The 27,947-nt window shown below is 37.8% G+C and overlaps 8 protein-coding genes across 10 annotated transcripts; 3 read left to right on the forward strand and 5 right to left on the reverse strand.

Moving 5' to 3' along the window:
- Window positions 1–609: 609 nt before the first annotated feature.
- LOC145902882 (chymotrypsin B-like) lies at window positions 610–2,611 on the forward strand. Its single transcript, XM_082990972.1, has 7 exons — window positions 610–763; window positions 1,027–1,238; window positions 1,293–1,384; window positions 1,461–1,599; window positions 1,766–1,877; window positions 1,990–2,150; window positions 2,446–2,611. Exons 1-7 carry the CDS (start codon window positions 610–612, stop codon window positions 2,596–2,598), a joined length of 1,023 nt encoding a protein of 340 aa, XP_082847098.1. The 3' UTR covers window positions 2,599–2,611.
- Window positions 2,612–3,122: 511 nt separating this feature from the next.
- On the forward strand, window positions 3,123–5,223 carry LOC145902883 (chymotrypsin B-like). Its single transcript, XM_082990973.1, has 7 exons — window positions 3,123–3,204; window positions 3,267–3,397; window positions 3,761–3,855; window positions 4,156–4,300; window positions 4,447–4,558; window positions 4,625–4,791; window positions 5,065–5,223. Exons 1-7 carry the CDS (start codon window positions 3,123–3,125, stop codon window positions 5,221–5,223), a joined length of 891 nt encoding a protein of 296 aa, XP_082847099.1.
- A 2,470-nt stretch (window positions 5,224–7,693) lies between these two features.
- LOC145904004 (uncharacterized) lies at window positions 7,694–10,751 on the reverse strand. Its single transcript, XM_082992208.1, has 15 exons — window positions 10,620–10,751; window positions 10,410–10,541; window positions 10,250–10,345; window positions 10,141–10,184; window positions 10,028–10,076; window positions 9,870–9,963; window positions 9,752–9,809; window positions 9,524–9,686; window positions 9,347–9,434; window positions 9,155–9,287; window positions 8,990–9,098; window positions 8,708–8,845; window positions 8,343–8,621; window positions 7,883–8,001; window positions 7,694–7,819 (listed from the first exon to the last, which is right to left on the reverse strand). Exons 1-15 carry the CDS (start codon window positions 10,708–10,710, stop codon window positions 7,745–7,747), a joined length of 1,668 nt encoding a protein of 555 aa, XP_082848334.1. The 5' UTR covers window positions 10,711–10,751; the 3' UTR covers window positions 7,694–7,744.
- LOC145904005 (transmembrane emp24 domain-containing protein 4-like) lies at window positions 10,752–11,806 on the reverse strand. The gene has a single exon (XM_082992209.1). The coding sequence runs from the start codon at window positions 11,758–11,760 to the stop codon at window positions 11,110–11,112; it is 651 nt and encodes a 216-aa protein (XP_082848335.1). The 5' UTR covers window positions 11,761–11,806; the 3' UTR covers window positions 10,752–11,109.
- Window positions 11,807–12,513: 707 nt separating this feature from the next.
- On the reverse strand, window positions 12,514–18,245 carry LOC145902884 (glutamate receptor 1-like). Its single transcript, XM_082990974.1, has 16 exons — window positions 18,242–18,245; window positions 17,552–17,826; window positions 17,362–17,490; window positions 17,083–17,295; window positions 16,933–17,020; window positions 16,590–16,703; window positions 16,141–16,322; window positions 15,840–16,073; window positions 15,325–15,630; window positions 15,050–15,143; window positions 14,512–14,737; window positions 14,042–14,193; window positions 13,668–13,856; window positions 13,506–13,607; window positions 12,993–13,266; window positions 12,514–12,652 (listed from the first exon to the last, which is right to left on the reverse strand). Exons 1-16 carry the CDS (start codon window positions 18,243–18,245, stop codon window positions 12,514–12,516), a joined length of 2,721 nt encoding a protein of 906 aa, XP_082847100.1.
- A 62-nt stretch (window positions 18,246–18,307) lies between these two features.
- On the forward strand, window positions 18,308–21,792 carry LOC145901309 (methylmalonyl-CoA epimerase, mitochondrial-like). Its single transcript, XM_082988930.1, has 3 exons — window positions 18,308–18,447; window positions 18,510–18,625; window positions 21,553–21,792. The coding sequence occupies exons 1-3, from the start codon at window positions 18,327–18,329 to the stop codon at window positions 21,790–21,792; spliced, it is 477 nt and encodes a 158-aa protein (XP_082845056.1). The 5' UTR covers window positions 18,308–18,326.
- LOC145902717 (WD repeat-containing protein 31-like) lies at window positions 18,724–21,427 on the reverse strand. Its single transcript, XM_082990807.1, has 6 exons — window positions 20,984–21,427; window positions 20,486–20,633; window positions 20,283–20,427; window positions 19,735–19,834; window positions 19,503–19,654; window positions 18,724–19,443 (listed from the first exon to the last, which is right to left on the reverse strand). Exons 1-6 carry the CDS (start codon window positions 21,227–21,229, stop codon window positions 19,185–19,187), a joined length of 1,050 nt encoding a protein of 349 aa, XP_082846933.1. The 5' UTR covers window positions 21,230–21,427; the 3' UTR covers window positions 18,724–19,184.
- A 36-nt stretch (window positions 21,793–21,828) lies between the features above and the next one.
- On the reverse strand, window positions 21,829–26,323 carry LOC145901308 (myelin expression factor 2-like). 3 transcript variants are annotated; one of them, XM_082988926.1, is made up of 13 exons: window positions 26,214–26,323; window positions 25,937–26,121; window positions 25,651–25,711; window positions 24,107–24,200; window positions 23,827–24,042; window positions 23,607–23,760; window positions 23,322–23,468; window positions 23,193–23,252; window positions 22,942–23,127; window positions 22,572–22,755; window positions 22,378–22,505; window positions 22,198–22,302; window positions 21,829–22,069 (listed from the first exon to the last, which is right to left on the reverse strand). In XM_082988926.1, the coding sequence occupies exons 1-13, from the start codon at window positions 26,216–26,218 to the stop codon at window positions 21,906–21,908; spliced, it is 1,689 nt and encodes a 562-aa protein (XP_082845052.1). In that variant the 5' UTR covers window positions 26,219–26,323; the 3' UTR covers window positions 21,829–21,905. The 3 variants fall into 3 exon arrangements, with proteins under 3 accessions (XP_082845052.1, XP_082845054.1, XP_082845053.1); XM_082988928.1 differs by lacking the exons at window positions 25,651–25,711; window positions 26,214–26,323 and having other exon boundaries at window positions 25,937–26,077; XM_082988927.1 differs by lacking the exons at window positions 25,651–25,711; window positions 25,937–26,121; window positions 26,214–26,323 and adding an exon at window positions 25,045–25,615.
- Between the last annotated feature and the right edge of the window lie 1,624 nt (window positions 26,324–27,947).

The following is a 27,947-nucleotide window of genomic DNA, read 5'->3' on the forward strand; positions in this document are numbered from 1 at the left end:
TGTTTTTTTTAACAAACCTAAAACTGCGCAAGTTACATCCGCTTATGAAACCGACACAAACTCAAAATATCACAAGTCTCAATAAAAAATATATTCAGTCCCATTTAGCTGATACGCAAAGTATATTAAAAAATGTGTCTTTATTTTACAATTTCCCCATATTTAAGGTGCAACATATCAAACAACTTGTATTTGTAGGAATGTTTCCAAGGTCACAAAATAGACAGGATTGCAGATAACTGCGTCAAGGTAGCACTTGACCTTCTGCAAGCTTTAGATAGGCGTCTTGTAATGGCCTGCCTGATGCTCACTAACAGATTTACGAGGAAAAAATTCTTAACACAGCGCGAAACTGCATGACACGATCTGCTATTTGGACATAATGATGTAAAATGATCTTACGACTTATGACGCACGCCATAAAATAAACGGGGAGGCAGCTTTAAAACCATCGCCCTAAGAGCATTGAGTGCATTATTTTGAACCTAAACGTGCAGCGTTTGGTTATGGTGCGATTTGGCCTGTCTGTGTACTATGGTCTGTGCCAAATTTCTTCGACAAGATGGTTTTTTTTCCATGTTTTTTTATATCTTTAGGCTTTGCACCGATATGCGTGGTTTAGCGTCGTTTTGCGCTGTACTCTGTACGCTTGCCAGCAGCAACGCTGTGCCAATTAATCAAAACTTGAGCGAACTCATTGAGGCTTTTGAACGGTTAGGAATAACATTTTCCCCGGACAATTCGGAGGACGGGTTTTCAGGAGGTAAGAGAGGTTTTTAATTTTATGCAGCTTTTGGATATAGCAAGAGTATTAAGAGTTTAGGAGAGTATTACATAGTTCCGTGAAGTTCCCATTTTATGACTTACCTGATATCTATGTTTCGGTGATGTGACCAATGATGGTCGCATTTTCCGAAGTCAATCTTTTTTCCATTCGTTTTTATCGTTTCTGGTAATCATTACCTCAAACACTCCCTGTACACTAATGAACCTGCCATTTTTTCGTTCATTTTTGATTGTCCACAGCTGGCTCGGGATTGGGAAGCTCGACTCCCGAGTTTGTCTCCCCTTCACCAAGTTCAAGTTCGACGACGGGAGTGCCATCAACTGCCAGCACCGTTCCAGTATCTACACCTTCCCAATCTCAATGCGGCAAGCAAACAATAAAGCCACGCCTCAGCCAATGGAAAAAGATCATTGACGGCAAGGCTGCAGTTCCTCACAGTTGGCCGTGGCAGGTATGTCCCTTCTGTGTTTACTTCATTGGTTTATGTGACATGCTTTTTTACAAGGTTTCATTGTTCCACGATAACGAAGCGTACTGCGGGGGCTCTATCGTCAATCGGAATACAGTTATAACAGCGGCCCATTGCTTTGAAAAACGGTAAATTCCACCAGTGATTTTACTGCATCTTGTTCTAAAATGTTAGTGTGGGTTTAGCAATTACATGGTCGTTTAGAAAACTGAAGGACTTCACGGTTATCTCGGGCATGCACCGTTTGTCAGACGACCACCGCACTAGATCTGTATCAAAAATCAGCCAAGCATACATCCACCCTCAATATTACGACGCGGACTACGACATCGCCGTTGTTAAAGTATGTTCAATATCTCTTTATATTTGATTTCTTTTGACTTTAGTTTTGGGGGTAATAACCATCACTACTTTTAGCTCGTCAAACCGATGTGATGGGCATACGAAATAAGTTACATGTGAAAATTTAGTACACGACGTACAGTGCTTATGAATCATTTGTCATTTAGCTGCTAACACCAGTGAACTACTCTGCAAAGATCAAACCGATTTGCCTGCCCGCTCAAAGTCAAGTTACTGCCACAGGAAAAAAATGCGTGGTTACAGGATGGGGAGAAACCAGTAAATGGATCGTTGTTTGTACTTATTGAAATACATTTTGTCCTCAGAACTATATTGTTATATATATACATATACATATCTTCATACCTACTAATATTTTCATGGTATGTAGGGCGCGGTGTTCCTGAAAGTGAACCGAACGAGGACTCTGATGAGTTGCTTCAAGTAAAAACGACTGTAGTTGGTGCTGCATTTTGCAACAAGCACTACAGCAACTCGTTAATAGACAACACATTTATTTGCGGTACAGCTTCAAACGGGGATGCCTGCCAGGTAGTGTAATAAGCGGGATAAACAAACTTTTCAGCAAAAAGCCCAATAGTGCCAACGTTGACGTACATAAAATAGGAAAAATTCTATTTTACTTGGGGCAACAACCTCAGTATAAAAAGTCGAAACCGCTCTCGATAAAAAGGTCATTTTACGAGTGTTATTTGTACTAATTTCATGAAGTAAAATATAAGTTTAATAATGGCATGTAACATTTTTTGGGTGGGTCGTGATCAGTTGCAAAATAATTTATATATATACGATCATAAAGCTGTTTTAACTCGAAGTCTATCATAAGGGTGACAGCGGTGGACCTATGCAGTGCGAAAACCCAGATGGTTCTTGGTACCTAGCAGGTATAGTGTCATGGGGTGATAGCTGCGGTGGAAGTTCCCCTGGAGTTTACACCAAAGTCGAGTATTTTCTCAAATGGATTGCAACTAAAATGTAAAACAAGTGAAATATGAGCCAGTTTATTTTCCGGGAATAAATCGAATATTCGACATATGAATTCACATTCAATGAATTGAGTTTTTAGTTATTTTCTTTTGTTTATTTTGTTTATCTTTGGTTATACGTGCACAATAATAAGTTTGCTTTTTGTCAACGTGTAAGTTGGTGCGTGCTCTCGTTTCAATTATTCAGAAACATCAGGGTATGGCATGTTTGAAAGAGATTTCAAAATGGAAACTTTAGGCATTACAGCAGAAACAAAACGATATTTCTAAGCATTTTACTGAAACTGATAAATGGCTTTGAACATATGGGTAATATTATAGATTGTTTAGGCATTTGTGGAGATAGGACTGACAAAGATACCGCCAAAATGGTGTACTGTAAACAACTTCTAAACGTCAGTCCTATTAGCAAACGATTATCGCTACATACCAGATTAGAAGTGCAGACCTCGTACAACTGCTGTTGGCAAATTACAGTGTGAATAGCGTATCTCCAGCCATAAGAAAATTTAGCAAAATGAAAAGGTTAGTTTCTTGCATGCTGTTTGTTTGGATCACGGTGCTAACGGGATGTTCTTGTTCAAGCGTGACAAATGAAGGTAAGTTTTAACAATCACAGTCGGCAACATGATGAAAACTAAATAATTATTTTTTTGTGTAGTTTTAAAGTTTTTGGATCAAATATTTAAAGAAGAGGTGGTATGCGGTTCGCCTGTCTATTCGCCGCATCTGGTTCACGCCAGGAAAATAATTAGAGGAAATGAGGCCGTTAGTAACTCGTGGCCATGGCAGGTGAGAGTTTTAACGTACGTATGTAAGTACATGACTATATGGTTGTCAGTCGTATGGGCAACGAGTATGAAAGTCGCCGGTTCATATAGGTTTTCAAAAAGTCTTGATTATACATGTAATATTGCATTTAGTGGAAGTCGATTGCTCACAAAGGGAGTATGTTTTGCAAATTAAGTCGCAGTGACAACAATTAACTGCTAGCAAAGCAAAATACGTTCAATCGCTTTCCTTTTTTATGAATTACAGCACTTGCGACTCCTAAAAGTAGTTGAAATTTACCTATTGCTAAAACACTCAATTACTGTTAAGCGCGACTATTGTGCCAACGGACACATATTAAAAATAATTTCTATTTTTGTAAAGGTATCTGTTTTTTCCAACGGGGGGCACGATTGTGGGGGAACACTGGTTGACAAAAACTTCGTTCTCACTGCTGCTCACTGCACACCAGATGACGGGTGAGTGCTTTCAAAATTTCCCAAAGCAGCAGAAAATTGTGACCGCAAACAACGTTTGAGACCGCAGCAAATTACATGAACCCCCAACATACGAGCAATTTGCATTAAAGCTTAACATACGAAATGGAAGGCATTTAGATTATCTTACTTTTTCGGCTATGAAGGAAAGAGAGGAAATGTCAGAGCTATGATTGTATAACTTACATTGTGATGTTGCAAACGTTTCAAACACATGTCGTGTTTATTTATAAAGTATTTTAAACCAATAACACTTGAGATTAGATGTCAAGACATTTGCAGTGACGGATCGTCGATGATGGTGCTGATGGGCGCTCATAACATAACTATCGAAGAATCCTCTCAACTGGAAATGTCAGTGTACAGAGTTATACGACACCCAAAGTTCAGACCTGACATTAATGCATTCGACATAGCTCTAATTGAAGTAAATAATTTTGGGAAATTGTATGCATAGGCTAACATCTAGTAATACAAAAAAATAGGCCTAAATTTTTCTATGTTTTGCATTTTCTTTTAAGTGCCGTTCCGTTGTAGGGAGCTAATTCATATCGTTTATAAATTTATCAACAGTTAGACAGGCCAGTTACATTTACGAACGAGATACAACCCATATGTTTACCTGAATTGGATGAAATACCGGAGACCGGTTTCACGTGCTTCATAACTGGGTGGGGTGCTGTGGGTAGGTTGGACAGACTGATGCCGTTTTACTCGACTTACCAGTAAGACCGTAATTGCGTATTTCCAGAGGATCCCGACGATGCCAAGCAAGGAGATGGTTCTGATATGTCTGATGTTTTATTGCAAGCCCCGACTACCATTTTGTCACCAGAGAAATGCGAATCATTCTTTGGCGAAACAATTATTCCCGAGTTGGTAATTTGTGGCACTTCCACAAGAGGGGACACGTGTCAGGTACATAACAAGCGTTTGCCACGTGGTTGAGGGATGATAATTTTTCGTATGGGCTATATTAATAAAACCATATGACAAACATTTTCTTTCAAGTAAGCTAAAATTGTTTAAAAACTTTACGTATATTCCACCACTGACTGTTTTTAGCCAACATTAGCTATTTCGCTTATATGGTCGCTGTTGGGCCACATCGCACTTTTAAAGCAATCAATCGATTACTTTTGCCAATATCTAGAAATATTTCTATAAATCTAAATCTAATCCTATACATAGGGTGATAGCGGAGGACCCCTTCAGTGCAGGTCGGCTGACGGTAGATGGCACCTGGCTGGCATTACTTCATGGGGTTGGAAGTGCGGCAAAGGTACACCTGCCGTTTACACTCGAGTTTCAAAGTACCTCGATTGGTACAAAATCGAGACCGGCACCTAAATTGCAGAAAATGTTTCCTAATTTTTTGGTGCTTGGCGAAATGTTGACAGTGCTTCTTTCCACCGTCCGGAGAACGACGTACTACTAAGCTTTTGATAAGCAGTACGCTATTATCCGGTCTGTAATTCAGAAGCGTACACCATTGCGTTTAACAGTTGTGAATACAGACAATAACTGAAAATGGCTTGGTTTTGTTCCCTATATTATCCAAAATATGGTGTTTCCTATAAATATCTTTTCTATAGCCTTTGACGATATTCGGTCGCATTATATCATGTTATTATTTCCTGGGCCTCAGCCATCAGGTCACATGTAGTTTTGATTACAAAGATATAAAACCATCATTTATATGAGGGTTTGAGGTGTAAAATAGATAAGGTGAGTTTGCATTTCAGACGAAGCAGCTTTCCCGGTACCGCATGGTTAACTCGCACTTTAGCACTTCTTGCGCAAATACCGACTGTCTGGGGTTTCAGTCATCGATCTACCTGCCCAGTTAACGCTTGGTTGGCAAAGGAGTATTGCCAACACAAGCGCTTGCCTATCGTTTCTCTGCTTAAAAGGAATTATGTGACCCATGGGTACCCAGTAAGGTGCAGGATTACTTGCTCTCGTTGAAGAAGGGTGAGCATGCCCAGTGCGATTTCACATACGAATCACGAACTGCCGCTTCTTTAAAAAGCGGTATACCTATACCTGGTTAGGCGGTTCCGCTTAATGCTCCAGTGAATAGGCTTGCTAACCAGCACTTTATGCGAAAGGTTATAGGATGTATAAGTTTAACCCTTCACAAGAATTCTGGGGTAGACCTTCAGTTAAAAAAATATCGGAAAAATTTTGAACAGAAAACAGAAACATTTGAAAAAAATATGAACAACTTAATTGTAAACTTGTTGGTTACATTTGTGTCAAAACGTAATAAAAGTAAATTTTATAAAAAGATTTAAGATTGTTTCGATGCCAGATCAAAACTTAGTAGTAAAAAAAACGTTTTTACAGTAACATTGCTTACATTTCAAAAATAAAAATATGTTTACCTTTGCAATTATAAAGCATCAACACATTTCTTTTACGCAGCTAAAATAACAACAAATATCTTTAAAGGTAAACACAAAATCAATCCCATACCTTTCAAAGCAATCCAACTTGATCCGGTACAGGGCAACGTTCGTCACGTTGACTGCGGCCCCCAAATGAGTCTTACCGTGGGACCGCCCAAAGATCGCACCATCCAAAGAGTCACGCTTATTCGGCCATGACAAGACGCGCTTAGTTAAGCGAGCAGAACTTGCTACGTTGGCATTTTAAGCTCGCAAGGTAGTTTTCGTTTCGAAGATTTTTTGCGCCTTTCTGAGGTTAAATGGTCACTTGAAGGCGATGTCGTGACGCGCATTTTGAGGCGTCACAGATATGACATCTACACACGTTCTGCAAGATCCCAGATTCCCACCAAAGTAAATAAAAAAAATTTTTAACATATAAAACAATAAATTTTACTTTTTGGAAACCTACCCTCTAGGCTGTAAGGCCCAGATTTTCTGAAGATAGTAAATATATATTGAGGTCTGCATCATTATTTTTGTAACGGAATTATAAACAACCTAAACATAACGCTTTGTTTCCTTTAAAGATAGCTATTTTTAGTGTGTCAGTGTTCGTGTTTATTTTGAATTGCAAAGCAAGGGTGATGAAGCAAACACCATGTCGGGAAGTCGGCCTACTGTATTAGTTCCTCAGACAGTTTGAACCATCAACTTGCATGCGACGGTTTTGCTCTATGCACATGACTGATGGAGCATCCTTATTTCCACGAAACCAGCCGAAAAAAGTTTTAGGTGTTGTATGTGGAAATATTAGGCTTGGTTGCCGAGTCTCTTTGACACGACAAGCTCAAACCCCCTTATAAACTTAATGCAATGTAAGTTACAAAAACTTATCACAGCATTACACAATATAACACCAGAGGCCATAGCAAAGCATCCCGGCGGTTAATAAACCAAGAAAAAATTGACCTTAGGTGACTGCATGCACCTCGTCGGTAGAAATGAAATAAATGCTTATACTGAAGGTGTATTGGTGCAATACGCTGCCACAGTATATTTTGCTGTGTGACATTTGAGTGGTTACTTGCTTTACGTTTGTCTCTTTACAATGTTTTAACACAATTGAAGCGTGTCTCTATTAGAGCTGGATCAATAAGACCCTGGTTGGATCAGTGGATTTACTTTGCTTATCGAGTCCGAGGAGTCCGGTATCGGGTATTGATAAAATGCCCAATGTTTGTGGAAAACGTTTCAAGCTCAACATACCGCTGGAAACATCAATTTTTATTCCGTGATATTATGGTTTGATTTAGTTTCAATTTTTCGTTTTTGTCCCTAAGGACACAACCAGACACATAACCTGTTGCGAATTAACAACGAATTCTAAAGTTTCGTGTTTATTGCAACGCAAACAAAAATAAATGCACAGGCAGTAGTTGGAGGTCAATATTTCTACGTAGAAAAGGGTACTTTGTTGCTCATTCTTTATCTAAATACTCTTTTAGGGTTCCAATATCGACGGGTACAGAAAGGTATTCGCCACCATCGGCACCCTGAAAACACGAAGTATAACACCCATTAAATGTAGGCTAACAAGCTTGGATGTAGAAACACACCTTTCTTATTTGTGCGAGCTTGTGATCAAGAAATTCTGTAAGATGGGCGCGCAAAGTTAGTTCGCTGTTCACCAAAAATTTCTCCCGGCATTTCTGGTACAGTTCGGAAAAAGACAAATCTGTAAACAAAATGTAAATTTACGGATCGAATGCCATCTAACAAAGAAATACAGAAACCTAAGTCCGAAAATTGTTTCCACCACCGTCAATGAAGAAAAAAACCTTTGTTTTGATTTTTGTGCCGAGTACATGTATCTAAAACTTCACGTGAGCCCTTTACCAACGGACTCTGGTTGATCGAAGTTCAACGAGGTTCAGATTAATTTGTGACTACGACGCAAAACTGGTAACGGGCTGTCGAACACTTTACATATGACAATAACTCAGTCAACAGGAATACTATTACAAAAACTTTTCAACAACACAGTTCTACATAACAACGTATGGAGTACACTCCAACCTTCTTGTACCGCATCTTCTGTTTCTGCGCTTTTTCCCTCTTCCAGATCAATTTGATGTTCCGCCAAAATCCGAAATACGCCTCTAGCATTAGATGTTAAACTTCTAGCTACATGCAACAAACCGCTAAGGGCCAGAGCGGCGCCCCGAGCACCAATGCCGGAACCGGCGCCGGACAGCAAAAGCGACCCTTCGTAGGAAGTCTCTTCTCGGTACGGTGAAAACGTGGTGACGTCATACCACAACCAGTTAAACTGGGACTGCATGGTTTGATCCCAAACTACAAACATAACACACTTGGTCAACAAAAATGTACATTTTCATGAAATAGCATTAGAATTTATGAAAATGAAACTCTTCACCTACTCAGTGGGGCATTGATGTGATCTATAGATGCAAGAATGTGAATTCGCGGACATGAGGCAAGTTGGCTTAAAACAGTTTGGGCTCTTGAGTTCCGCAAGCACATACCATCGATGTTGTGAACAACCAGAAACAGACGATCTGCATAAATGTATAACTTGGGTTTTACAAATATACATTAGGAAGGCGTTTAATGTCAAGAAAATTTAAAAAAAAAGTTTGTTAAAACAGAGCACATTGAACAATAACTTTAAAGAAAACTTTTTTATAGTTTTTTTTATTGACCTGATTTGTCCTCTGCACTATAGTGTGAACATATCTGCTGTATCTGCAGTTCAATATTAGAAAAACTGACAGTGTGTTCCAAAATCTCTTCACATATCGACATTAAAATCTACCCCAAAAAAAGTGTTTAGTGTTGTTTTCTACTCAGAAACAAAACACAATTACCGATTTTATAGAGAGACTGGGAAAAAAACCGTTGACAACAAGTTTGCTTTGATTTGATAAATATTCAGAGCAAAAGGAATGAATCAGCTGACGTTTGGAACCAAGACCAAAGAGCATAACATTGAAGTTGTTACTAAACAGAGTATGCAAATGTCAACATGTTTTTATATTAAATTCAGTAAATAAACTTACCACAAGTGAAACAACCACTTTACAAACATCTGTTTATGGCTTTTACACAATATGTCTTTAGCTGCTACAACTTCCTGTACTTCCTTTACTATAACAAGATCCAGAGTATTGGTAATGCAGACACAAAATTAACTTGTATCTCATTGCAACAATAAAATTTGAAAAGGTACTACTCACTATTTTTTGCCTCATTGCTGTGTTTCAACAAGGCATTTGACAGTTGATCTGGATTCAGTTGGGGATTTTTAAGTTTTTGTAAGGTGTGGTCTGATGTCTTTGTGAGCTGTTTTTTGTTCTTTTTTCCCCCATGTGTGTCAAAGTACAATTCCCTTTCTGAAGGCTTAAAATTAAAATACAAAAAGTTGACACTTAGATAAAAGGAACTACAACTTTAATGACATTTACCAGTTGCAAACCACTTGATAAATGCTTGCTTTTTGATGTGGTTTTAGTGTCTCCATTTCTGCATGAAACAATTTCAGATAGCATTCATTGTAAATAATACTACTAATCACTGTTATACTCTGTCATTATCTCATCTTCAGAAGAATCAGATGAATCTCCACTATCACTGCTAGAAGCCTCCTCCACATTGTGTTGAAGAGCATATTGTGTTCCTAGAATCAAGGTTAAACACTGCTATACGGTTACAATTTTGCAAGTCGAAGAACCACAACATACTTGTAACTGCTTGCATAGCAACAACACTTTTCTTTAGTTCAGCATCCGTCTGACAGTAAAAATAATGTTTTTATTTATCTTGCAAAAAGTTTAAATATAGCGCACTCACGAACATTGACAGACGAAGTTTCGTCTGTTTTCTTTCTCACAGACTCAGCTGTTGATCATATTACTATTGTTATAAAAAAACGGTAGTAACACAACAAACAAATTACAGCATACCAAATTTGCTCATCTGTTTGGAGCGCTTGGGAGTTTTGAAACTGTAAACATTAGTTCCGCTTTGATTGCTTTCATTATCAAGCAAGACACTGGAAGCTGAAAATACATAAACTTGAATGATCTAGGACAATGGTAATCAGCTAAAGTATAAATATTTCACCTATTTGCACTGAAATGGACTGTAAGTCTTCTGACAAGGTGTTGGTCTTTGTTTTTTTGGAAGATTTCTTGGATTGTTCACCAATTGTTGCCTCAACAAATTTCGTCGAAAGCTTTGAAGTGGCTTTGTGTGCTGTTACAATAACTTTGTTTAGGAAAACCTTGTCCACTTTATTTTAACATCAGATGAAAACTCATTTAAATAACATACATGTTTTCTTTCCTTTAAGTGCTTTGATGTGCCTGGGGATATCATCATTTCCAACAAACACAACTGGCACTGTTACTGGACTATCAGCCATACTTAACTGAAATTTTTTTACCTTTTTTATTCCAAGTTCAATCTGATTTTAAAACACAATACCATTAACAAAAGAATTCCCAATACAACCACATACAAGCAGAAAAATGTATGCACAAAAGAATTACAACAACTGTTAATTTCACCAATAAAAATATTGCATGAACTATTGTGTGCAGCAAATATATAGATTTACATATACCAACATTGCAAACATATTTCCTAAAAGAATTTAGCAACATTTTGACAATTTAGATTTACCAATTCACATTAACATGGGTATGAGGCACTTAGCAACATGCAGAGAAGTATATGCACTAAATCTCTACAAAGATGCATCAACCAAGTTTATGAAAGAAACAGTGATGCATGTGGCATAAATATCTATGAAAGCAGTTTTTTACACAAGCTTTTTAGCCTCAAAGAAGCCCTTTAGATGCCTCATTTGCCAAACTCCAGCAAGAACAAGGACACAGGTTTGAGCAAGTGACCACCAAAGTACTCTCGAATTGGTGTTTTCACTAGTTTGTCGAAAGCGACTCTCACGAACTCGTTGGTAATTCTGTTCCTTCTGAATTTGTTCCACTTGGTCCAGGAGTTGCCGAACACGTAATTGCAGCTCTGTCAACTTGTCCTTCTCAGCAATCTTGCCATAATCATTTGTGTGCTCCCCGACTTGAATATCAAGATACACGCGAATCTTTCCACCAGCGAATAGAGACCATTTTGTAGAGTTGGAGTGAATGCAAATTTGTTGTTCACCAGGGGTATGTGAAGTAAATGTAAATGCCCCCTCTGAGCCATATGTCTTAGATAAAAGAATCTTATTGTTTGGATCTTTTACCTCTACATGCATCCCCATACCAGGTGGGGAGTCAAGGAAATTGTTAGACCGTTTGTCCCAAAGTTGGGCTTTATATTTTCCTGTTACCATCGTATCTTCCGGCAGCTCCTCAATAAAACATTTTTTTTCTTTTTCACCGATGTGGAAGTACACAGCACATGTCAGCTGCATACAACTCAGCAGTAACAGACATACTGACCATTTCATTTTAAATTACTATAGTAATTACTGGCTAAAAACAAGAGAAATATTACATATATCTTCAACTTACAGTGTAAGTCTATTGTGTTTCCATCATTGATACACAATGTTATAGGATAAAAAAAACTTTTCCAGCCACAAAAACTAGTAAGTGGTATGCGATGCTAAGTAGGTCGAATCAACAAACCGACAAGAAACCTCTTGTTACATGACACTTAAAACAACATTTATAGAACTTGAAAATAAACATGCTACCACTACAATAATTATGTATGAAGTTTGGTTTATACAACATTGTACTGCACAATTTATTAAAATTTGTCGATTCAAAAAATGATGCTTCCATCGTCACCACTTCCATATGGTTGATAACGTTGATTTGTCTTTTTTTTAATCCATACCACAAAAACTCAAACGATAAAGTTTGTTGTGCAAAATATTATTGTCCAGTAAAAACAATTTTATTCTAATGATTTTTCATGTATTATATTACAAACACTTGTATTTATTGAAGTACGATGTGGTCTTGTCTCCTTTTAAAGTATGTCGTAGAGGTGCGGATTATATGTGTATATTATGACACGTCAGAATTTTTCCACGCAAGAAGGATGCACAAACGGACACGCCAATCAAACAACATGTACAAATCATTTAAAATAACACACACAAACGTTTTGTAGAAAAATACACAACTTTCGTACTTTGATAAGTGACTATGAGTTTTTTTATTGGGCATGGATGCTGTTATAAGCTATGTAACTACTGCAAAAAGGGGTCAGAAATGGATGATCCAGGGCGAAGATTAACGGCATCGGTAGAACTTATGTATCTCTTCCACTGATTTGCCTCTATACCGAGCTTTGTATTCTCACGTTTCGGCCTCTCAAGACGCTTTCTTCTGAACAACATTGGAATTTCGAAACATGGATATAAGGTATCTTTTTGATTGTAAGGTATAAAAGGCGTTTCTGAAATTAAACCTCTTAACTTTCTTTTTGGGTGCAATATCACCAGAGGTGAAAGTAAGAATATTCTTACCGGGACGATTGGATATACACGAAAAAATAAACCATTGTGTTTTTGTATACTAGGTGAGATTTATCATATAAGTGAATAAACTATGTTTATATAACTACTAGGGACACACCAGCAGCCTTTGAATTCTTACCGGTACGCACTTCCAGCAAGAATTGTCTAGCAGGAACTTTTTCAGCCCTGATTATTACCACAGAATATACCTTGACCAGCGTTTCCACAAACGATGGCGAAATTTTTTGAATGGTAACCAGTTCTTCTTGGCGTCATTTAACATGCGATGCCAGCGAAGGGAAAATGCCCGACTGAATGTTGCCGGTTTGGTAGGATCAGCTCGGTCCACATCATGCCATGATGCCACCACCCATTCAATTATCAACAGAATTACACTTTCGCCGGCTGCTATCACCAAAAACTGGAAAGCTCCAGACATGCTGTTGTACGTCAATGGAACGTCCTGTTGTTGGAGAATTTGGTCTGGAAACAAACGAGAGTTGTAGAAACAATAAGTTTTTGGAATAAAAAAAAAATTTGCACTTTTTGAAAATGCAAAGAATAGGGTTTTTTAAAATGACAATCAATTGGACATTATCATTTTAATGCAAGATTCACTGTAAAGACAATTAACGTGAAGACATTTCCAGTTGACGTTTGAAACCTGCCATATAATGCAGTAACTTGTATGTACGAATAAAGTATTAAAAAGTATAGCCTACCTTTCGTTATTTGACACATTTCGGTATTGCTAAAGTATTTTTCGCGTAAACGCTCCAAATAACCCGTTTTCTTCAGTCTGTCTAACTCCAATGAAATCCGACCTAAAACAATTCAAATTGATAACTACAAGTGAACGATAACGTTTTCCTGCATTAGCTAACCTGTATACGGCGAATGTTTCTTAAAGGCAAACCCATAGGACGAAACTCCAAAGCTCAGGTCTACCGTAGTAAGTCTGCAGTCGGTGTTTTGAGCGATGTGATCTAAAATAACTCCGTCCCATATAAATGCCAGTTCCCCGCTTTCGACAAGATTCATGGCGGCGGTTTGATTTGGTTGCAGTGATTTCCCTGCAAGCATGAAACTGGAATAACATTTGTTTCGTGTGAATAATCTACGTTGTCAATTTAGTACGAAGCAAATCACCAATTTCGGTAATTAAAACAAAAAATGTTACGAAATTTGTGGTTTCTCTTATTTTGCCTGACGCTGCTGTTTTTCATGTAGGTAATTAACACGCTAAACCAAAATTTACCTGGATTACGCAAAATTGCCTCCTGTACTTTTTCGGCGATTCTTAAATCGGAAGACATGATAAGGTTGTTAACGGAGCTGTCTTGTAGTGTGCCAATGGGTACCTTGTTTTGCGAAACCAATCCACGTACTGTAAGCAGCAACGTTGAATCCCTGTGAAAAACGAGCGAACAAAGTGGCATAATTCGAAATATTCACTTCTGGTTAAATATATAGTGTTTGTGTTTGGACTGTATATACTGTCAATCTGAAGTGAACCTTTTTCTTTTTTAAATCATCGACCAATTCTTTTCACACCAAACCTAACCTGCTATACAATCACAAATACCAGGAGTTACTTCAAGTTCCCAATTGTTTACTGGCATTTTAAACGGATAAATACGAAAGGCGGCTCAATAAACAACGTTTGTTTCTCAGCAAGACTTTCTGCACGTTGCGTTTAGCTAATTGAATATAAGGAGCTGTACTTACATGGTGAAGGACGCAAGCATAACCAAGTTAGCGGTGTAAGTTGTAATCAGTATCACCCCGACCATGTACCATATACCGGCTGGGATCCTTGTTGATGGGGCGCGGGGTACGGTCTCTGGGCTTTGCCATAACATTGCGGCAAACGCAAAAAAGAGTGCGTTGCTTAGCGACATGTGGCGTTGCGCGCTACGTCTGACGTCTAACTCATCAAATTCCTCGTCGTCTTCTGCACAAACAAATATTGAATAAATTTATTCCAGTTTCTTGAAATTCTGTAATTCACAATTTGGGACAATTGACGTTGTACAAACTGGATTTAGAATAAGATTTAGCTTAATTAAAACAGGAAAGTCCATCCCAACCGCTTACTATCATACAAATTACCAATTTTAATTGGAATTACAGATTGAACCAAAAATTATCTTCTATATGTCAAAAAAGAGAAGTCTACAGTTTTGTGCCAGTCGTGAATTTCGCGTCCTTCATGGAAAACCATTCTGATGACCCAAAAACAAAATTGTCGGAAAACGATTTTTACCGGGAAGAAGCGACATGGTAGAAACTCCTTGAAAAGTCACTGATGAGCTTGGCATTGTCGTCGCGTCTGTAAACATAACAGTATTTCGCAATACCTGAATACAGCAGAATTGAAACACTAGAATTACCTGAAACTTTATGCCCAAACCGATTTCTGAGCGTTGAAGGTTTCTGTGGCATGTAACAACCATTGTAAAAGCAAAACAGCAAATCGATTTACAATATTTCGATTTTAACTTATTAAGTATATTTTAGGAACGTTTCGCAAGAACTCGCCTGGTATGCGATCGATGATCGTCTGCGCAGCAACGAAACAGATGATCTTCTCATGGTTGTCATGACACTACTTCTTCTCGCCAAACGTGCGTTACTTTCTTCTGCCTCTTCGCTTTGAAAGTAATGTCCATACGCACCGTAAGGACTAAGTTTGGAAACCAACAGCAGATAAAAAGCCATGCTGACAGCAGTTGCACACACCGCAAGCCAGAGCTTCATGGAAAATGGTTGGGCGAACGCATAACCGCCATAATCAGTCAAACTTTCCTCGACCTGGCGACTGTTTACTACATATTTGATGTTGGTCTGTAAATTACAATGCATTTCGTGTAAAAGTTCGATATGATTGGAGTAAAACAGTACAACTAAAAGGTAATAGTGACGTAAAATTTTAAGTAAGCAAACAACGTACAGCATTGTTACACACAGTTGATTATAACAACGTCGTCTGCACGCATCCATAAAGTTTCCGCGCATATAAACGACTTGCCTACAACTTTCACTAAAGAACATGCCTCAAAAAAGCTTGGGGTGAAGGTAACGGCTTCCTCCCTCTCAGGTGTGACTGTAAGAGCTGTAACTGCTACATCAGCCTTGTTATCAATCAACTCCCCAATCAAACCTGTCCATAAACCACTGACTGGATTCCGATCTCCGAAAACTCCGCTGGATGATTCACGGTAACGGACTGGAATCTCGAGTTTTTTCACAATCGTTTCGAACAACTCGAACGCGTAACCACCGTAAACCTAAAGATAAAACGAAAGTTTTGTAAAAGGGGAAATGTGAAAAGCACTGAATTGTTGAGCAGTGTACCCTTCGTCCATGTTCGTCTCTGCTTACAGTGAGAAAGGGCGGGGAGGCAACTGTAATAACTTCCAATACTTGATGTACTGATCTTGAAAAGTTTCCTGCATTAGATCGACCTTGGAATGGTATCCTTGTCATTAGTTGAATATCGCCAAAAAGCGGACTTCCTTCTTTCGGTGACCACAAACCTGAGATACTTCATCAAATAAGTGAAGACAATTTGCATTTCCATACTACAATTTTTTAGAGATGAAAGGCACCATCATACTTTGTGTCTTGTATAATGTTAAACAGCATTGCAAAGGACATGTTTAATAAACATGCTACCTAAGGTGCATAAATGGGTGTTATTTGCAGAATGCGACAGAAAAATGATGAAGACTGAAAATACTGAAAAAGGTTTTAACCACCGGGTAACATGATGATCACTTAATTTACAGTCAAAACAAACGAACCCATAACTTTTTCTTCTCCGTGTTGTCGAAGTATTATTTCGTAAGATTGTTGTTTGTCCCTGGACTTGTTTACGATTTTAGAATTTTTCAAGGACAAACTGTCCCTGTACAATCCTGAAAAAACACACATTATGTAAGAAACACAAATATGCAAAAAAAATATTGCGTAAATACCCGAAATATTTTGCAGTGGGAAATGGTAGTTGTTAAAAAGTTTTGTCTTGTTAGCAACAAAATATAAACTTTTTACGAACTGAAATTTTTCTCCGTTTGAACCTTCGAAAATGCCTATTGACAAATTGAATGGTTTCAGTGCTGATTTTACGCAACATACAAAACTTACCGCAATTTTCTCCAAGTCGATTAAAAAGCGTGTGCTTACTTGAAGTTACTGGACGAAATGTAATTATTTGTTGCGCAACCTGTAGATTCTAAAACAACAATCGAATTCAAAAGATTGCACTGCTCACGTGTCTTTGCAAGCAAAACATACCTCAAACTGGTCAATTTCGCTGGCCGGTAGAATCCACACTGGTTCATTGCTCAAAGCAACGTTGCCAGATAACAAACCAAAAAACAAGCTGGCTGTAGTTGACGAGCATAACAAGAAAACAATTCTGAGATCATTTTGTTTGAGTTTTGTAAATAATTGGCGGACGTAATTGTTGTCCAGAGACTTTTTAACAAAAGTTGTGTGGAGTCGAATCTACACAATGAACTTGCAATAAGATACAACAGATGTTATTTTAGCTTTGAACACATATTTTAATACCGATATACCATATATCTCCCTCGTGTTGAACAGGATTTGTGCCATGTAACGGTAGTCATTTTCGCTTGAAGCAAGAACTCCCACATCCGACCATCCCAACGCTACTACACTTTCCAACATAATGTTTACCTAACAAAATACGAAGTTATTTGTACAAAATTAAAAAAGTCATTTATTGCATCTAAATTACATTCTTGTTGACATCCAGAGATAAGTTGAACATCCATGAAAGTAAAAGACTTGGTGGCAAATGGACTTCAGCATGGTCGGAAGCAAAAAGTAATATCCTTTTTGAATTACATGACGCTTCCAAGTTTTCAAAAATTTTAAAGTGTTTGTACAAGTTTTCTCCGTTGTGGCCAATGGACTTGTTCGCAAATGGTATGTCCAAAATAACTTCCCAACCATTTGACTTCAAATGTGCTTCCACACATGACACCACACCTAGCAGACCCTCTGCAAAGTCTGCACCAGTCAAAACATGACTTAGAGTTGTCACCGACAATGTTTGGTTTTCGTCTGCCCCTTCTACAACGGCATATAACAGCAGCAAGTTGAGGTAATGAAATAACATCGATTCATAACGGTACTTTCCTGGCCTAAAAATCTTGAACTCATTTGCCTAAACTTGTTTTCTGTTCTTTTGATTGCGCATTGTGTGACGCAACAATAGCTTTATTCCATCTTCACTCAAGCGTAAAACTTGGCATTCAGGGAAAGTACCGGAAAAAGTTGTAAAATATTGTGTGCAGTTTTCCTCACTTGATCGTGTAGGTTGACTCTGTTTCGTTGCTGTCGAAATTACCATGGTTTTCAAAAAGTAAGGATCTGAACAACGTCAGCAACTTTATCGCTTCGATATTGGTTGCAAACCACTTACCCATTTTCTCAAATAACGTATTGTCAGAGCTTATTGTCAATTTGTTTATGTAAAACATTCAGAGTTAGGCTTTACTCGTGTCATTATGATGTCCCTTTATCAAAAGTTTGCAGTACACGTTGCACGCAGAGTTCAATGGACACCAGTACGGACATTTTCAGGGATTGGAAAAGTAAACCATGTGGCAATTGCTGTGCCTAATCTAGGTAGACAAAATGTGGCCTTGATAAAAAACGGTTGTTTATTAAGTTTACAATCGTTTTTCTAGATTCCGCAACAAAACTCTACAGAGATGTACTTGGAGCAAAAGTTAGTGAGATACAATCTTTACCAGAACATGGTGTCAGTGTAACTTTTGTGGAGCTTGGGGACACCAAAATTGAGGTGTGTTGTATTTTGTATAGTGTTTCAGGTAGATCTTTTCCAATTGTCTCAATAAAACCAAGCTTGCAATCACATAAATCTATTTATCAATGGTTTGGAATACTGTTTACAAATATATAGTCTATCCATTGGCATTAAAGTAAGGATTTTTTTTTAGGTTTTAATAATCTGTGTTATTATTAAACGTGCAATGACAGCCAAGTACTTCGATAAGTTTATGAACAGAAAATTAAAAACATGATTAGTAGCACATAGCAAGGATTTGGTTACAAGGAAAAATAAGAAAAAATGTTTTTTTTAACCAAGCTACACATTTAAGCAGTTCCCAATATTATTTGATTATGGCTGATGCTTTTACAATTGGCTAGTTAGTTGTTACTCAGGCAGGCAGGTAATCAATCAATGTTATTCAATTACATATGTGTACACCAGGAATTGGCAACCTTTTGAAAGCCACATGTCAGCTTTTTCCATAATGACAGGAGGTTGGTGACTCTGGTGTACTTAGATACATTTATACATATAAATAATGCATTGTAAAAATGTAAGGAAGAAAAACTTATATAATGAAGAGATTTTCTTTAGAGTCAATCCTTGCTATGCCAATTCCATCGGTTAAACTTCCACATAAAACAGTGTTTTCATTGAGTGATGTAACACAGGTTAAAGTGCCAATTCCAAAGTCTATTGCACTAAGATAATTTGGTTTTGTGTCTTGCCAAAATGCCAAGGTGCCATCATTACAACTTGACACAAATCTTTTGCAAGAATCTGAAGGCCCAAAGAAACTGCAGCCGCTGACACTTTCTGTATGACCACTAAAATCAGGATCAATGTTACTTTTTTGCTGTAATTGATTGAATGGGATTGGTAGTACCAGTATTCCATTAGGACTTGACGTTGTCGAAGATCCCAAAGGTTTATTTGACAACCTTGGCCACTAAATCCATTATTTCCAGTCAAAAATGTGTTTTCCCTCAAGTCACAACAAGTTTGTATTTGTGTCAGCGTTGGAAAAGTATGCACTACCTAAAGAAATAGGTTAAAAAGCGTGCATGTTTGTTTGGTATTCATAGTCAAACAAACATATTGTTTGAAACCATCGTTACCTCTAGCAACCTTGTGTCCCACAATTTTATTGTTTTGTCCTCTGAAGTTTGTACAACTAAATTTTGTGCATCTGCCCATTTCAGGTCAGTTACCAAATTTCTGCCGGGTAAAAAATAATTACAATACATTCGACAAAGCAATATTTTTGTTCTGCAAGATATCGCAAAACTGTAATCAAGTTTACTTACACCAAAAAAAACTCGAAGAAAATTAGTGTGTTATTTTAATTAAACTACAGGATCAGCCTGGCTTTTTATCAGGAATATATATTTCACTTCATGGACACCTTAGGAACTTTACAGTAAACACAATAATTGGTTAGATCCCAATTTTTAAATTTTGAAGTCATTTTTGTACTTAAAAGTTGTTACAAGTGATATTTTTTTAAGTTGCCAACATGAATATAGCATCTTCGGTTGAAATAACTTGAACCACAAAATTAATTTATCCCACAGGACCTAGGATTGTAAATCCAATGAGGAAATTGATACAAATAAATTGTATTGCAAGAATCAATAGTTATGCAGTTTTGTCAAGGTTGTGTCACCTGCTTATGTTGTTTTCCATTAGACATTGTTGTGTTTCAACATCCCAAACTCTTACAGTGTTATCCCTTGATCCTGAACAAATCATAGATCCCTCTGAATTTAAATCGATTGCCGATACAACCAATGAGTGGCCAGACAATTTGCCTAAAACACATTCTTTGTGATATAAAACAACTGAAATAATGCATCACGGTGTTTTTACCTTTGCAACTTTCGGGGTTATTCATATTCCACAAACCAATGGTTAAATCTCTTGATGCACTGGCAATGAGTGAGCTTTTGCACTTTACTTTGGTGACAGATTGCTTGTGTGCATTCCATTTATGCAATAATGTTCCTTTATTCAAGTCCTAAAATAAGCAATTGCAATTAATTGTCCCATCATAGTCAAATGTATAAATTGTGTTAATATGAAGTTGTTGTCATTTTGTTTGATATCAATTTGACTTTACTTTGTGATAGTCTCTAAAAATTAATCTAAAAATGTTTTTTTCTTGTCCAAATAGTATATTGTGCTGACAATACAAAAAGCATGTCAACATGCCAATTAATAAAATTTAGGTTGATGTTTTTAGTAGTATTATATGAAACATTTTATATGTTTGACGCGGCCAGCTTAACATACCTAATTTTTATTAACAAGCAAACATTAGACACTGGAAGTTCATACAAGTTTGCAAAACAAATCCGCTTAACTCACTTGCATGACAAGACATCCGTCCTTGCATGCGGATATGCATAAGTTTGGTGATATAACTTCAATGGATGAGACTGCATCTTTTTTGCAAGCATCCGCCATGATTTTGTCAGGTCGCGTGCTTTTACTTTCAGTCTGCATTTCCCGTTCTGACCGTGTGGACGATCGTTTTCGCCTTCTAGTCATTTTGCTATGTTTGGGTTCGTCTGTTTCACTGTATCTACGTTGCTTGCTTGCCCATTTTCCCATATTGTTTGTGGTTGTCAAAATTCATAAAACTATCATATGTATTTTACCTTACGAATGTTTGGCAGTAACGAAAAACGAAGTTATCGCGTCCAATAAAACCAAGCAACCGTAAAACAGGTGATTCCCCGCTTCATGATGCGCCACCATACGGTGTAAAAAGACGATCAAATTTGCTAAGATACTCTCACCAAACTTATCAAACGCTAAACCCAAATTGTTCGGTTCTGACGGTAAACCGCTGCTACTGGATATATCCATTTTGAAACTACTGCAGTTTTTTTTTATATAATGTGTAATTTGTGCCTATATGTTAATATTCGCAGCTTTTGCATCCACTGGGCGACGCCAGTCCGATATCTGCGTTTTTGAAAAAAAACAAATCCGGCGGCCTACATCATATTTGCGTGGAGGTGGGAAACATCGAGGATGCCATGAAAGAGTTAAAAATCAATGGTGTGCGAACACTGACGGACGAACCAAAGATAGGCGCTCACGGAAAGCCGGTTGTATTCTGTCATCCTAAAGACTGTGACGGAGTGCTCCTGGAGCTAGAGGAAACATAATTGTTTGCAGATTGCAGGAGTTGTAACTGAACAAGCTTTCTTTAGAAACATTATTTATTGAATATGTAACAACACATTATCACAAAAGCAATTCAAAATAAAACATGAAAGTATTATCCTCTGTGGTCAATATGCACTTCTATATTCCTGCCTTCCATTTCCAGACCATTGAAATGTCGGACTGCTGCTTGGGCCTGGTCTGGAGACTCAAATCTTACATTTCCAAAACCTCGTGACTTTCCATTATCCATCTTTATATCCGCATACATGACGTTACCTAATGGTGTAAATTCTTCAATAAATTTTTTGTATCTTGCCTTTAGAAATGTAAACCTAATAGAAGTTGAATCGCGGTGATTTTTAATAAATCCACACACAGAAAATGAGCTCTTTAAATCGACTTACCACAACGACTGAATCGGTCTCTAAGCTTTTGCCAAGTTAAGCTGAATGGAAGGTTTCTTACAAACACAGTTGTTCCTGGAATTCTCATTGAACCACCTCTTGAATCTATTAAGCAGAAACAAGTAAGAAGATGCTGCAATAACAAGTAACAACCTTAAAAGTAAATTAAATATTACTAACCCTGTTTTATTGCTCCCAATGGTGGAGGCATAGGTGGGTGTTTTTGTTGATTGTAATTTCCTCGTTCAGATGCTGCAACAAGACTTCTGTCAATGTCACGAATCCTGTTGTCAACTCTGGCAATGTCCCTAATAGTTGACAATTCAGAATTTATTACATTACACTAAATATCACAGCTAAAGCAAAAAAGTTACATTTCTATTCTTTCCCGATCAGACAAGCCCCTTGCAGCAGCAAGCAACCTCAGTCGGTGCTGGTCAAGCAATCTTTGATCAATTTGTTCTCTGTTTCCACCTCCGCCAAGTCCAATACTGGACAAATCACCAAGGCCCAAACCTGCTATCCCAGCCAGACCCAATCCACCTCCACCTGCCAGGCCTAAACAGCAGATTATTAGTCGGATGTTCGACAAACTAAATGGCAGAGATTAACAGTTGGTAGACGCATATCAGTCGGCCGTTCTTTTGTCGGCACTTTGTATAAACAACTAAGACGAACGAGACTTGAGTATCATCATCTATGCATTTGTACATTACAATGATTCTATTAAACAACTGGTTTCACCTGCAATAGAATTTGCTTGCAGAGTTTCACTTAGTCTGTTAGCTTGCTGATTTAAAGCACTCAGACCAGCAGCAAGAGGATTAGAACCAGCACCATTTTTGTGCATGTCTCTTACAGACCCCATGTCATTTCCATTGCCATAGCCACCCATGGGTGACCAACCACTGCTGCCTCCACCATTGCCACCTAAAATTGAGGATTCTATTAAGACAAGTAGGAATATTAGCATGTCAACAGTATTATATTTATACCCAGTAGATTACTGCTTCCCAAACCAAACGAATTTCTTCCCATTGGTCCATCACCCATGCCTGGTCACATAAAAATAGTATTAATGCCATGACATATAAAAACACACATGTCAATGCAGATTTGCTAACCTCCAGAATCTCTTTGTCGCATATTCAATGGAGGCCCGATGCCTGAAAGGCCACTTGGCAACTCAGGCATTCCTTTTTCATTAGGGTTACCTTTGTCCATTTTCACAATCATGGTTCGGTCAAACAGCTTTTGATTGTGCAGCATTGCTATTATCTGAAGTCAAGAATGTAACCACCAAGTGTAATGTAAAAATATAAAGAAAGTTCTCCCAACAAAAATTAAATGAATAGTGGGAAGAGATTTAAGATTCTGATTAATCCCACACACAAGTTCCAAAAGGATACAAATTGCTTGGGATGCTTCCATTGGATCATCATAAGTGATGGTGGCCATTCCTCTGCTTTTGTTGTCTTTGTCAAGCATAAGATCAACTTTAATAACTCGTCCAGCAAGCTGAAATACTTCTTTCAGCTTCGAGTATGTGACTTTATAATCCAACTGTAAAAACAGGTGTCATTTTTTGAAAAACATACATTTTATTTTGAAGTATCAGGAAAAACTTACATTTGCCACAAAGACTGTATTTCCCATGGGTCCTAAGTTTGGTGGCATGGGATCATTTTGTTGAGAAGGCATGCCCATTCTACCCATGGGGGGTGGCATTGGTGGGTGAGGACCATGCCTGCCAGGCATTGGTGGGGGAAGACCAGGCATGGGTGGTCCACGTGCTGGTCCTCCATCCCTCATCAACATCTTTCTTACTAACTCACCCTCATAATCCTATAAGTCGAATGAAACACTGATGTTAAGAAATAGGTAATAGGTGGATTAATGGAATACTTACAGGTTTAACGACAAGCTTTCTGTTGTTTATTTCAAAGCGGTTCATCTTCTCAATGGCTAATTCACATGTTTCCTTGTCTTTGAATTCAACCACTCTGCAAAAATTTGTTACTTATGAATATATTAAACACATGCTTTCATGACTGTTTGATCACATCAAACAAATAATCCTTTTTGAATCATCTTTTATCTGAAGTACACTTTCCAGACTAGTGTGAACCAGTATTACTTCAGTCTTGGTATAAAGTAAAGAACAAAGATCAATTACTGCAAATGCCAGTGGCAAACAAGTTTTACCTGGACAACAAACCATCAATAATTTGAAATGGGTATTTTAACTGATTCAACATTATACAGTACAGCAGTGTTTCATTTCAAACCTCCTGTTGTAACAAACTATCAGCCAACTGCCAAATTGCATCACAAACCGACAAAGCTTCAGATCTTGATCATTAGCTACAGAACTAATGGTTGATTAAATAAAGTACAAAACCTCCCTAAAGCCAACATATTTCATCAAAAACAACGGCTGGTCTTCAACATGTGTAGAAAATCAAGCAGCTAAAGCTCATTGGATTTAATTTAAAGAAATGTCAACAAAACTTATCCTAAACAGGATGTGTAACGAAGACCAATTCACAAGCTTAAATCACGAGTCTGGCAATATTACTGCAACCAGCACTTTGGTTTTGTTCTTGTACTAATTAGAACAATCAACGTGTACAAGCCAAGACAACAATTTGCATGCAATCTTGACATGGATTTTTTTTAAACTTTTGTGTAACATAACATTTCATAATTTCAACCAGTTACATAAAACACTGCTGTACTGTATTGAATAAGCGGAGGCTCGTTTCAAGGACAAGGGACCACCATCCAGATCAGAGTTTCAAAGTAAAAAATACACAACAGTTGCAAAACAATAACCCGCCAACTTACCCATAACCCTACAATCGACGACAAGATCAGCATTTGAAAACCACATCCAGCAGAAACATGTTGACAAAAGGAACATCATAAGGACTATTAAACTATTAACTTCTTATTTTATTGGGATTTGAACTCCCAAGGGCACACTTTAGTCCCACCAGTAATGGCTTGTTCTTATTCAACACTATCAGGCGAACATTTCCACATAGCATGCCAAGTTTCATCAAATAGTTTTTCAGGCAGAATTTGTAAATGCTACAGATTTTACAAAACAAAATTCAAACGTGAATTATCAAATAGGACGCAATGCACCAAGACATTAGCACAATACCCTAGCTACAATGAAACCAGGGATATTAGAAAATTCACTTCAAATTATATGCAGCAAGGTCATAAAATACTTTATACAGATAACCAGTAAGCAATGTTCTTGGTTTTTATGATGATGCTTTAAATATGTTTGAAATTATTGCATTACACCAGATTAACCAATAGTGTTTTTTTCATCCATATAAAATCATCATTTAAGTGAGCCCTTCAGTTATTCTGGGAATTTAAATTCCTGACATGTACAGAAAGCAACAGCACACTTTTCAAAACAACTGCATCTGAGACAAACTTACCCGAGATTTACCATTTTCATCAGTAAACAACTCCACATAGGTAACTTCACCAACTGTATAGAAAATATTAAACCAAATACTGAAAGGATTATGCAAAACAAAACCAGAAAAGAAAAACCAATCATAACTTACAAAGATAGTAAGACTGTGACAAAACTTTTTTATTGTTAGCAGTTTGAATGACAGAAGCAATTACAAAATTAAATCAACAAAGACCAAGATGTCCAACGTGCTGCACTTCCCATAACCATTTTATATGTGATTTTATTGCAGCATACCTTTTTTTCTAAAAGTATCTTTGAGATTTTGCCACTTTTCCTCATAAGGTATGTTGTTTACAAAGACTCTCCAAAAAGGAGGACCTCTTGAAGACCGAAACGGCCTTCCATCTTTGGGATAGGGAGCCGGACGGTCCCTCTTAAACGATGATCTTTCAACGCGATCGCGGTCTCGTATTGGATGGCTGTTTACGAACAAATTTACAAATCGACACTTACAATATGTCACGCAATTGAATCACAACAAAGGTATGTCCAAGAAAGTTCCAAAGCTTACCTCATAACTTTTCCTTTTGAGATCGATGAACACAGATAAATAAAAACCAACCTTCCCACAGCAAGCGAGCGAAGGAAAGACCGAATTGGTTTAGTCTCGAAACAGCCGTACACACAGAAGTTGTGCTTAAACGCTTTGTGCAGCGAAGCATATAATTTACATTGCCACGAAGTCTTGGCCAGCACATTGGCAATATATAATACGAAAAGTTTTCATAAATTTAAAAAACTGTGCTAATTTTGCAAACTGTGTAATTAAATAATTTACCCTATACCTTGCACTGTGTCCACGATAGGTAACTTTGTCGAACGTTAGGGTAGTCACGCTATACCTTCGACTGTGTCCACGATAGGCAACTTTGTCAAACGTTAGGGTAGTCACGCTATACCTTGCACTGTGTCCACGATAGGTAACTTTGTGAAACGTTAGGGTAGTCACGCTATACCTTGGACTGTGTCCACGATAGGTAACTTTGTCAAACGTTAGGGTAGTCACGCTATACCTTGGACTGTGTCCACGATAGGCAACTTTGTCAAACGTTAGGGTAGTCACGCTATACCTTGCACTGTGTCCACGATAGGTAACTTTGTCAAACGTTAGGGTAGTCACGCTATACCTTGGACTGTGTCCACGATAGGTAACTTTGTCAAACGTTAGGGCAGTCACGCTATACCTTGGACTGTGTCCACGATAGGTAACTTTGTCAAACGCAAGCGAGATAACTAGCGAAGGCGCCAGAAAGACGGGTGTAAATGTAAAAGTGTATAAATCGGTTTCAAAAGACCAACTTTAAACAAAATATCAATAAATATACGAATTACCACAAGCCAAAATCACTACAAGCGTTAGGGTAGTCACTCTATACCTTGCACTGTGTCCACGATAGATAACTTTGTTAAACGTTAGGGTAGTCACGCTGTAGCTTGTCCACGATAGGCAACTTTGTTACCGCCAGACAATGCACCATGTACGTCACGTCCATTGTTTCACAATATGTACCGCATGCTCGCTTTTTACTTGTGATGGAGCTTTGTGAAGTATGCTGTGTAAAACAAACTGGAGGCCTGGACGATAGATTTTGTGTTAACATTATTTCGTCAGACACATTGGGCCTAACATTTTTTATACTTTGCCATGTGTCCATTACAGGTTGCTTTGGTTTGAACGGATTTGGTGATTGGTTTGTCTGTTAAACGCTTAAAAGTGCATGTGACAGGGAAAAATCAAACACGTTAATAATTAAACTAAGAGATGTTCATAACTTTAAAACATTTTTTGGGAAAAAAGCAGCTTGATACGCAACTGGTTTCTGAGATGCAGTTGATCAAAGTCTCATTTTTACCGCTGCGAACGAAATCGTGAGAACGCGAGATTATTGTTATGTGACGTCATAGAAGGCGCTTTGGTCGTGCGAGTGCTGCTGGCAGCAAGCCTTATGCGTAGGAACGGAAAATGTTGTAAAATATGTTTAGTATAGTTTTGCATTAAATAGGGAAAAACAAGTAAACAAGTGCAACAAACGGATTTTGATGTTAATTTGAGCTGCAGACAGATGGCCGCTGTTTCGACCCATTATGTCTTATACTTAGTTGTGTAATAATAAATTAGCAGTTACTGGGACAGGGTGTTCTTGTTGTCATAGCATTTATGATCGATAACGTGATACATGAACTTTTGAAAACACGACAGAGACCAACCGTCAGTTTAGCATTGTCGTTTTGTCCACTCACAGCA

The sequence above is a fragment of the Ascidia mentula genome, chromosome 5 (assembly GCF_947561715.1).
Source record: "Ascidia mentula chromosome 5, kaAscMent1.1, whole genome shotgun sequence".
Classification (NCBI taxonomy): Eukaryota; Metazoa; Chordata; class Ascidiacea; order Phlebobranchia; family Ascidiidae; genus Ascidia; species Ascidia mentula.

Bases quoted from the DNA above. Each gene is read 5' to 3' on its own strand.
- LOC145902882 (XM_082990972.1), top strand. From the start codon at position 610: ATGCGTGGTTTAGCGTCGTTTTGCGCTGTACTCTGTACGCTTGCCAGC. The intron at 1,239-1,292 runs GTATGTCCCTTC...CTTTTTTACAAG, and splicing joins CTCACAGTTGGCCGTGGCAG to GTTTCATTGTTCCACGATAA. The intron at 1,385-1,460 runs GTAAATTCCACC...ATGGTCGTTTAG, and splicing joins GCCCATTGCTTTGAAAAACG to AAAACTGAAGGACTTCACGG.
- LOC145902883 (XM_082990973.1), top strand. From the start codon at position 3,123: ATGAAAAGGTTAGTTTCTTGCATGCTGTTTGTTTGGATCACGGTGCTA. The intron at 3,856-4,155 runs GTGAGTGCTTTC...AGACATTTGCAG, and splicing joins CACTGCACACCAGATGACGG to TGACGGATCGTCGATGATGG. The intron at 4,792-5,064 runs GTACATAACAAG...TCCTATACATAG, and splicing joins CAAGAGGGGACACGTGTCAG to GGTGATAGCGGAGGACCCCT.
- LOC145904005 (XM_082992209.1), bottom strand. From the start codon at position 11,760: ATGAAATGGTCAGTATGTCTGTTACTGCTGAGTTGTATGCAGCTGACA.
- LOC145901309 (XM_082988930.1), top strand. From the start codon at position 18,327: ATGATGTCCCTTTATCAAAAGTTTGCAGTACACGTTGCACGCAGAGTT. The intron at 18,448-18,509 runs GTAGACAAAATG...TCGTTTTTCTAG, and splicing joins AATTGCTGTGCCTAATCTAG to ATTCCGCAACAAAACTCTAC. The intron at 18,626-21,552 runs GTGTGTTGTATT...TAATATTCGCAG, and splicing joins TTGGGGACACCAAAATTGAG to CTTTTGCATCCACTGGGCGA.
- LOC145901308 (XM_082988926.1), bottom strand. The intron at 25,712-25,936 runs GTATGCTGCAAT...TTTTCTATACAG, and splicing joins AGATACTTTTAGAAAAAAAG to TTGGTGAAGTTACCTATGTG. The intron at 23,469-23,606 runs GTATCCTTTTGG...TTCAGATAATAG, and splicing joins GGAAGCATCCCAAGCAATTT to CAATGCTGCACAATCAAAAG.
- LOC145902884 (XM_082990974.1), bottom strand. The intron at 17,296-17,361 runs GTATTAAAATAT...TTCATTGTGTAG, and splicing joins GGGAGATATATGGTATATCG to ATTCGACTCCACACAACTTT. The intron at 12,653-12,992 runs GTATATTCTGTG...AATGTTGTTCAG, and splicing joins TTGTGGAAACGCTGGTCAAG to AAGAAAGCGTCTTGAGAGGC.
- LOC145902717 (XM_082990807.1), bottom strand. From the start codon at position 21,229: ATGGGAAAATGGGCAAGCAAGCAACGTAGATACAGTGAAACAGACGAA. The intron at 19,835-20,282 runs GTGACACAACCT...TTTACCCGGCAG, and splicing joins ATGGAAAACAACATAAGCAG to AAATTTGGTAACTGACCTGA. The intron at 19,655-19,734 runs GTAACGATGGTT...CTATTTCTTTAG, and splicing joins GGGACACAAGGTTGCTAGAG to GTAGTGCATACTTTTCCAAC.
- LOC145904004 (XM_082992208.1), bottom strand. From the start codon at position 10,710: ATGGCTGATAGTCCAGTAACAGTGCCAGTTGTGTTTGTTGGAAATGAT. The intron at 10,542-10,619 runs GTATGTTATTTA...TTATTGTAACAG, and splicing joins ACTTAAAGGAAAGAAAACAT to CACACAAAGCCACTTCAAAG. The intron at 10,185-10,249 runs GTATGCTGTAAT...TATGATCAACAG, and splicing joins CAAACAGATGAGCAAATTTG to CTGAGTCTGTGAGAAAGAAA.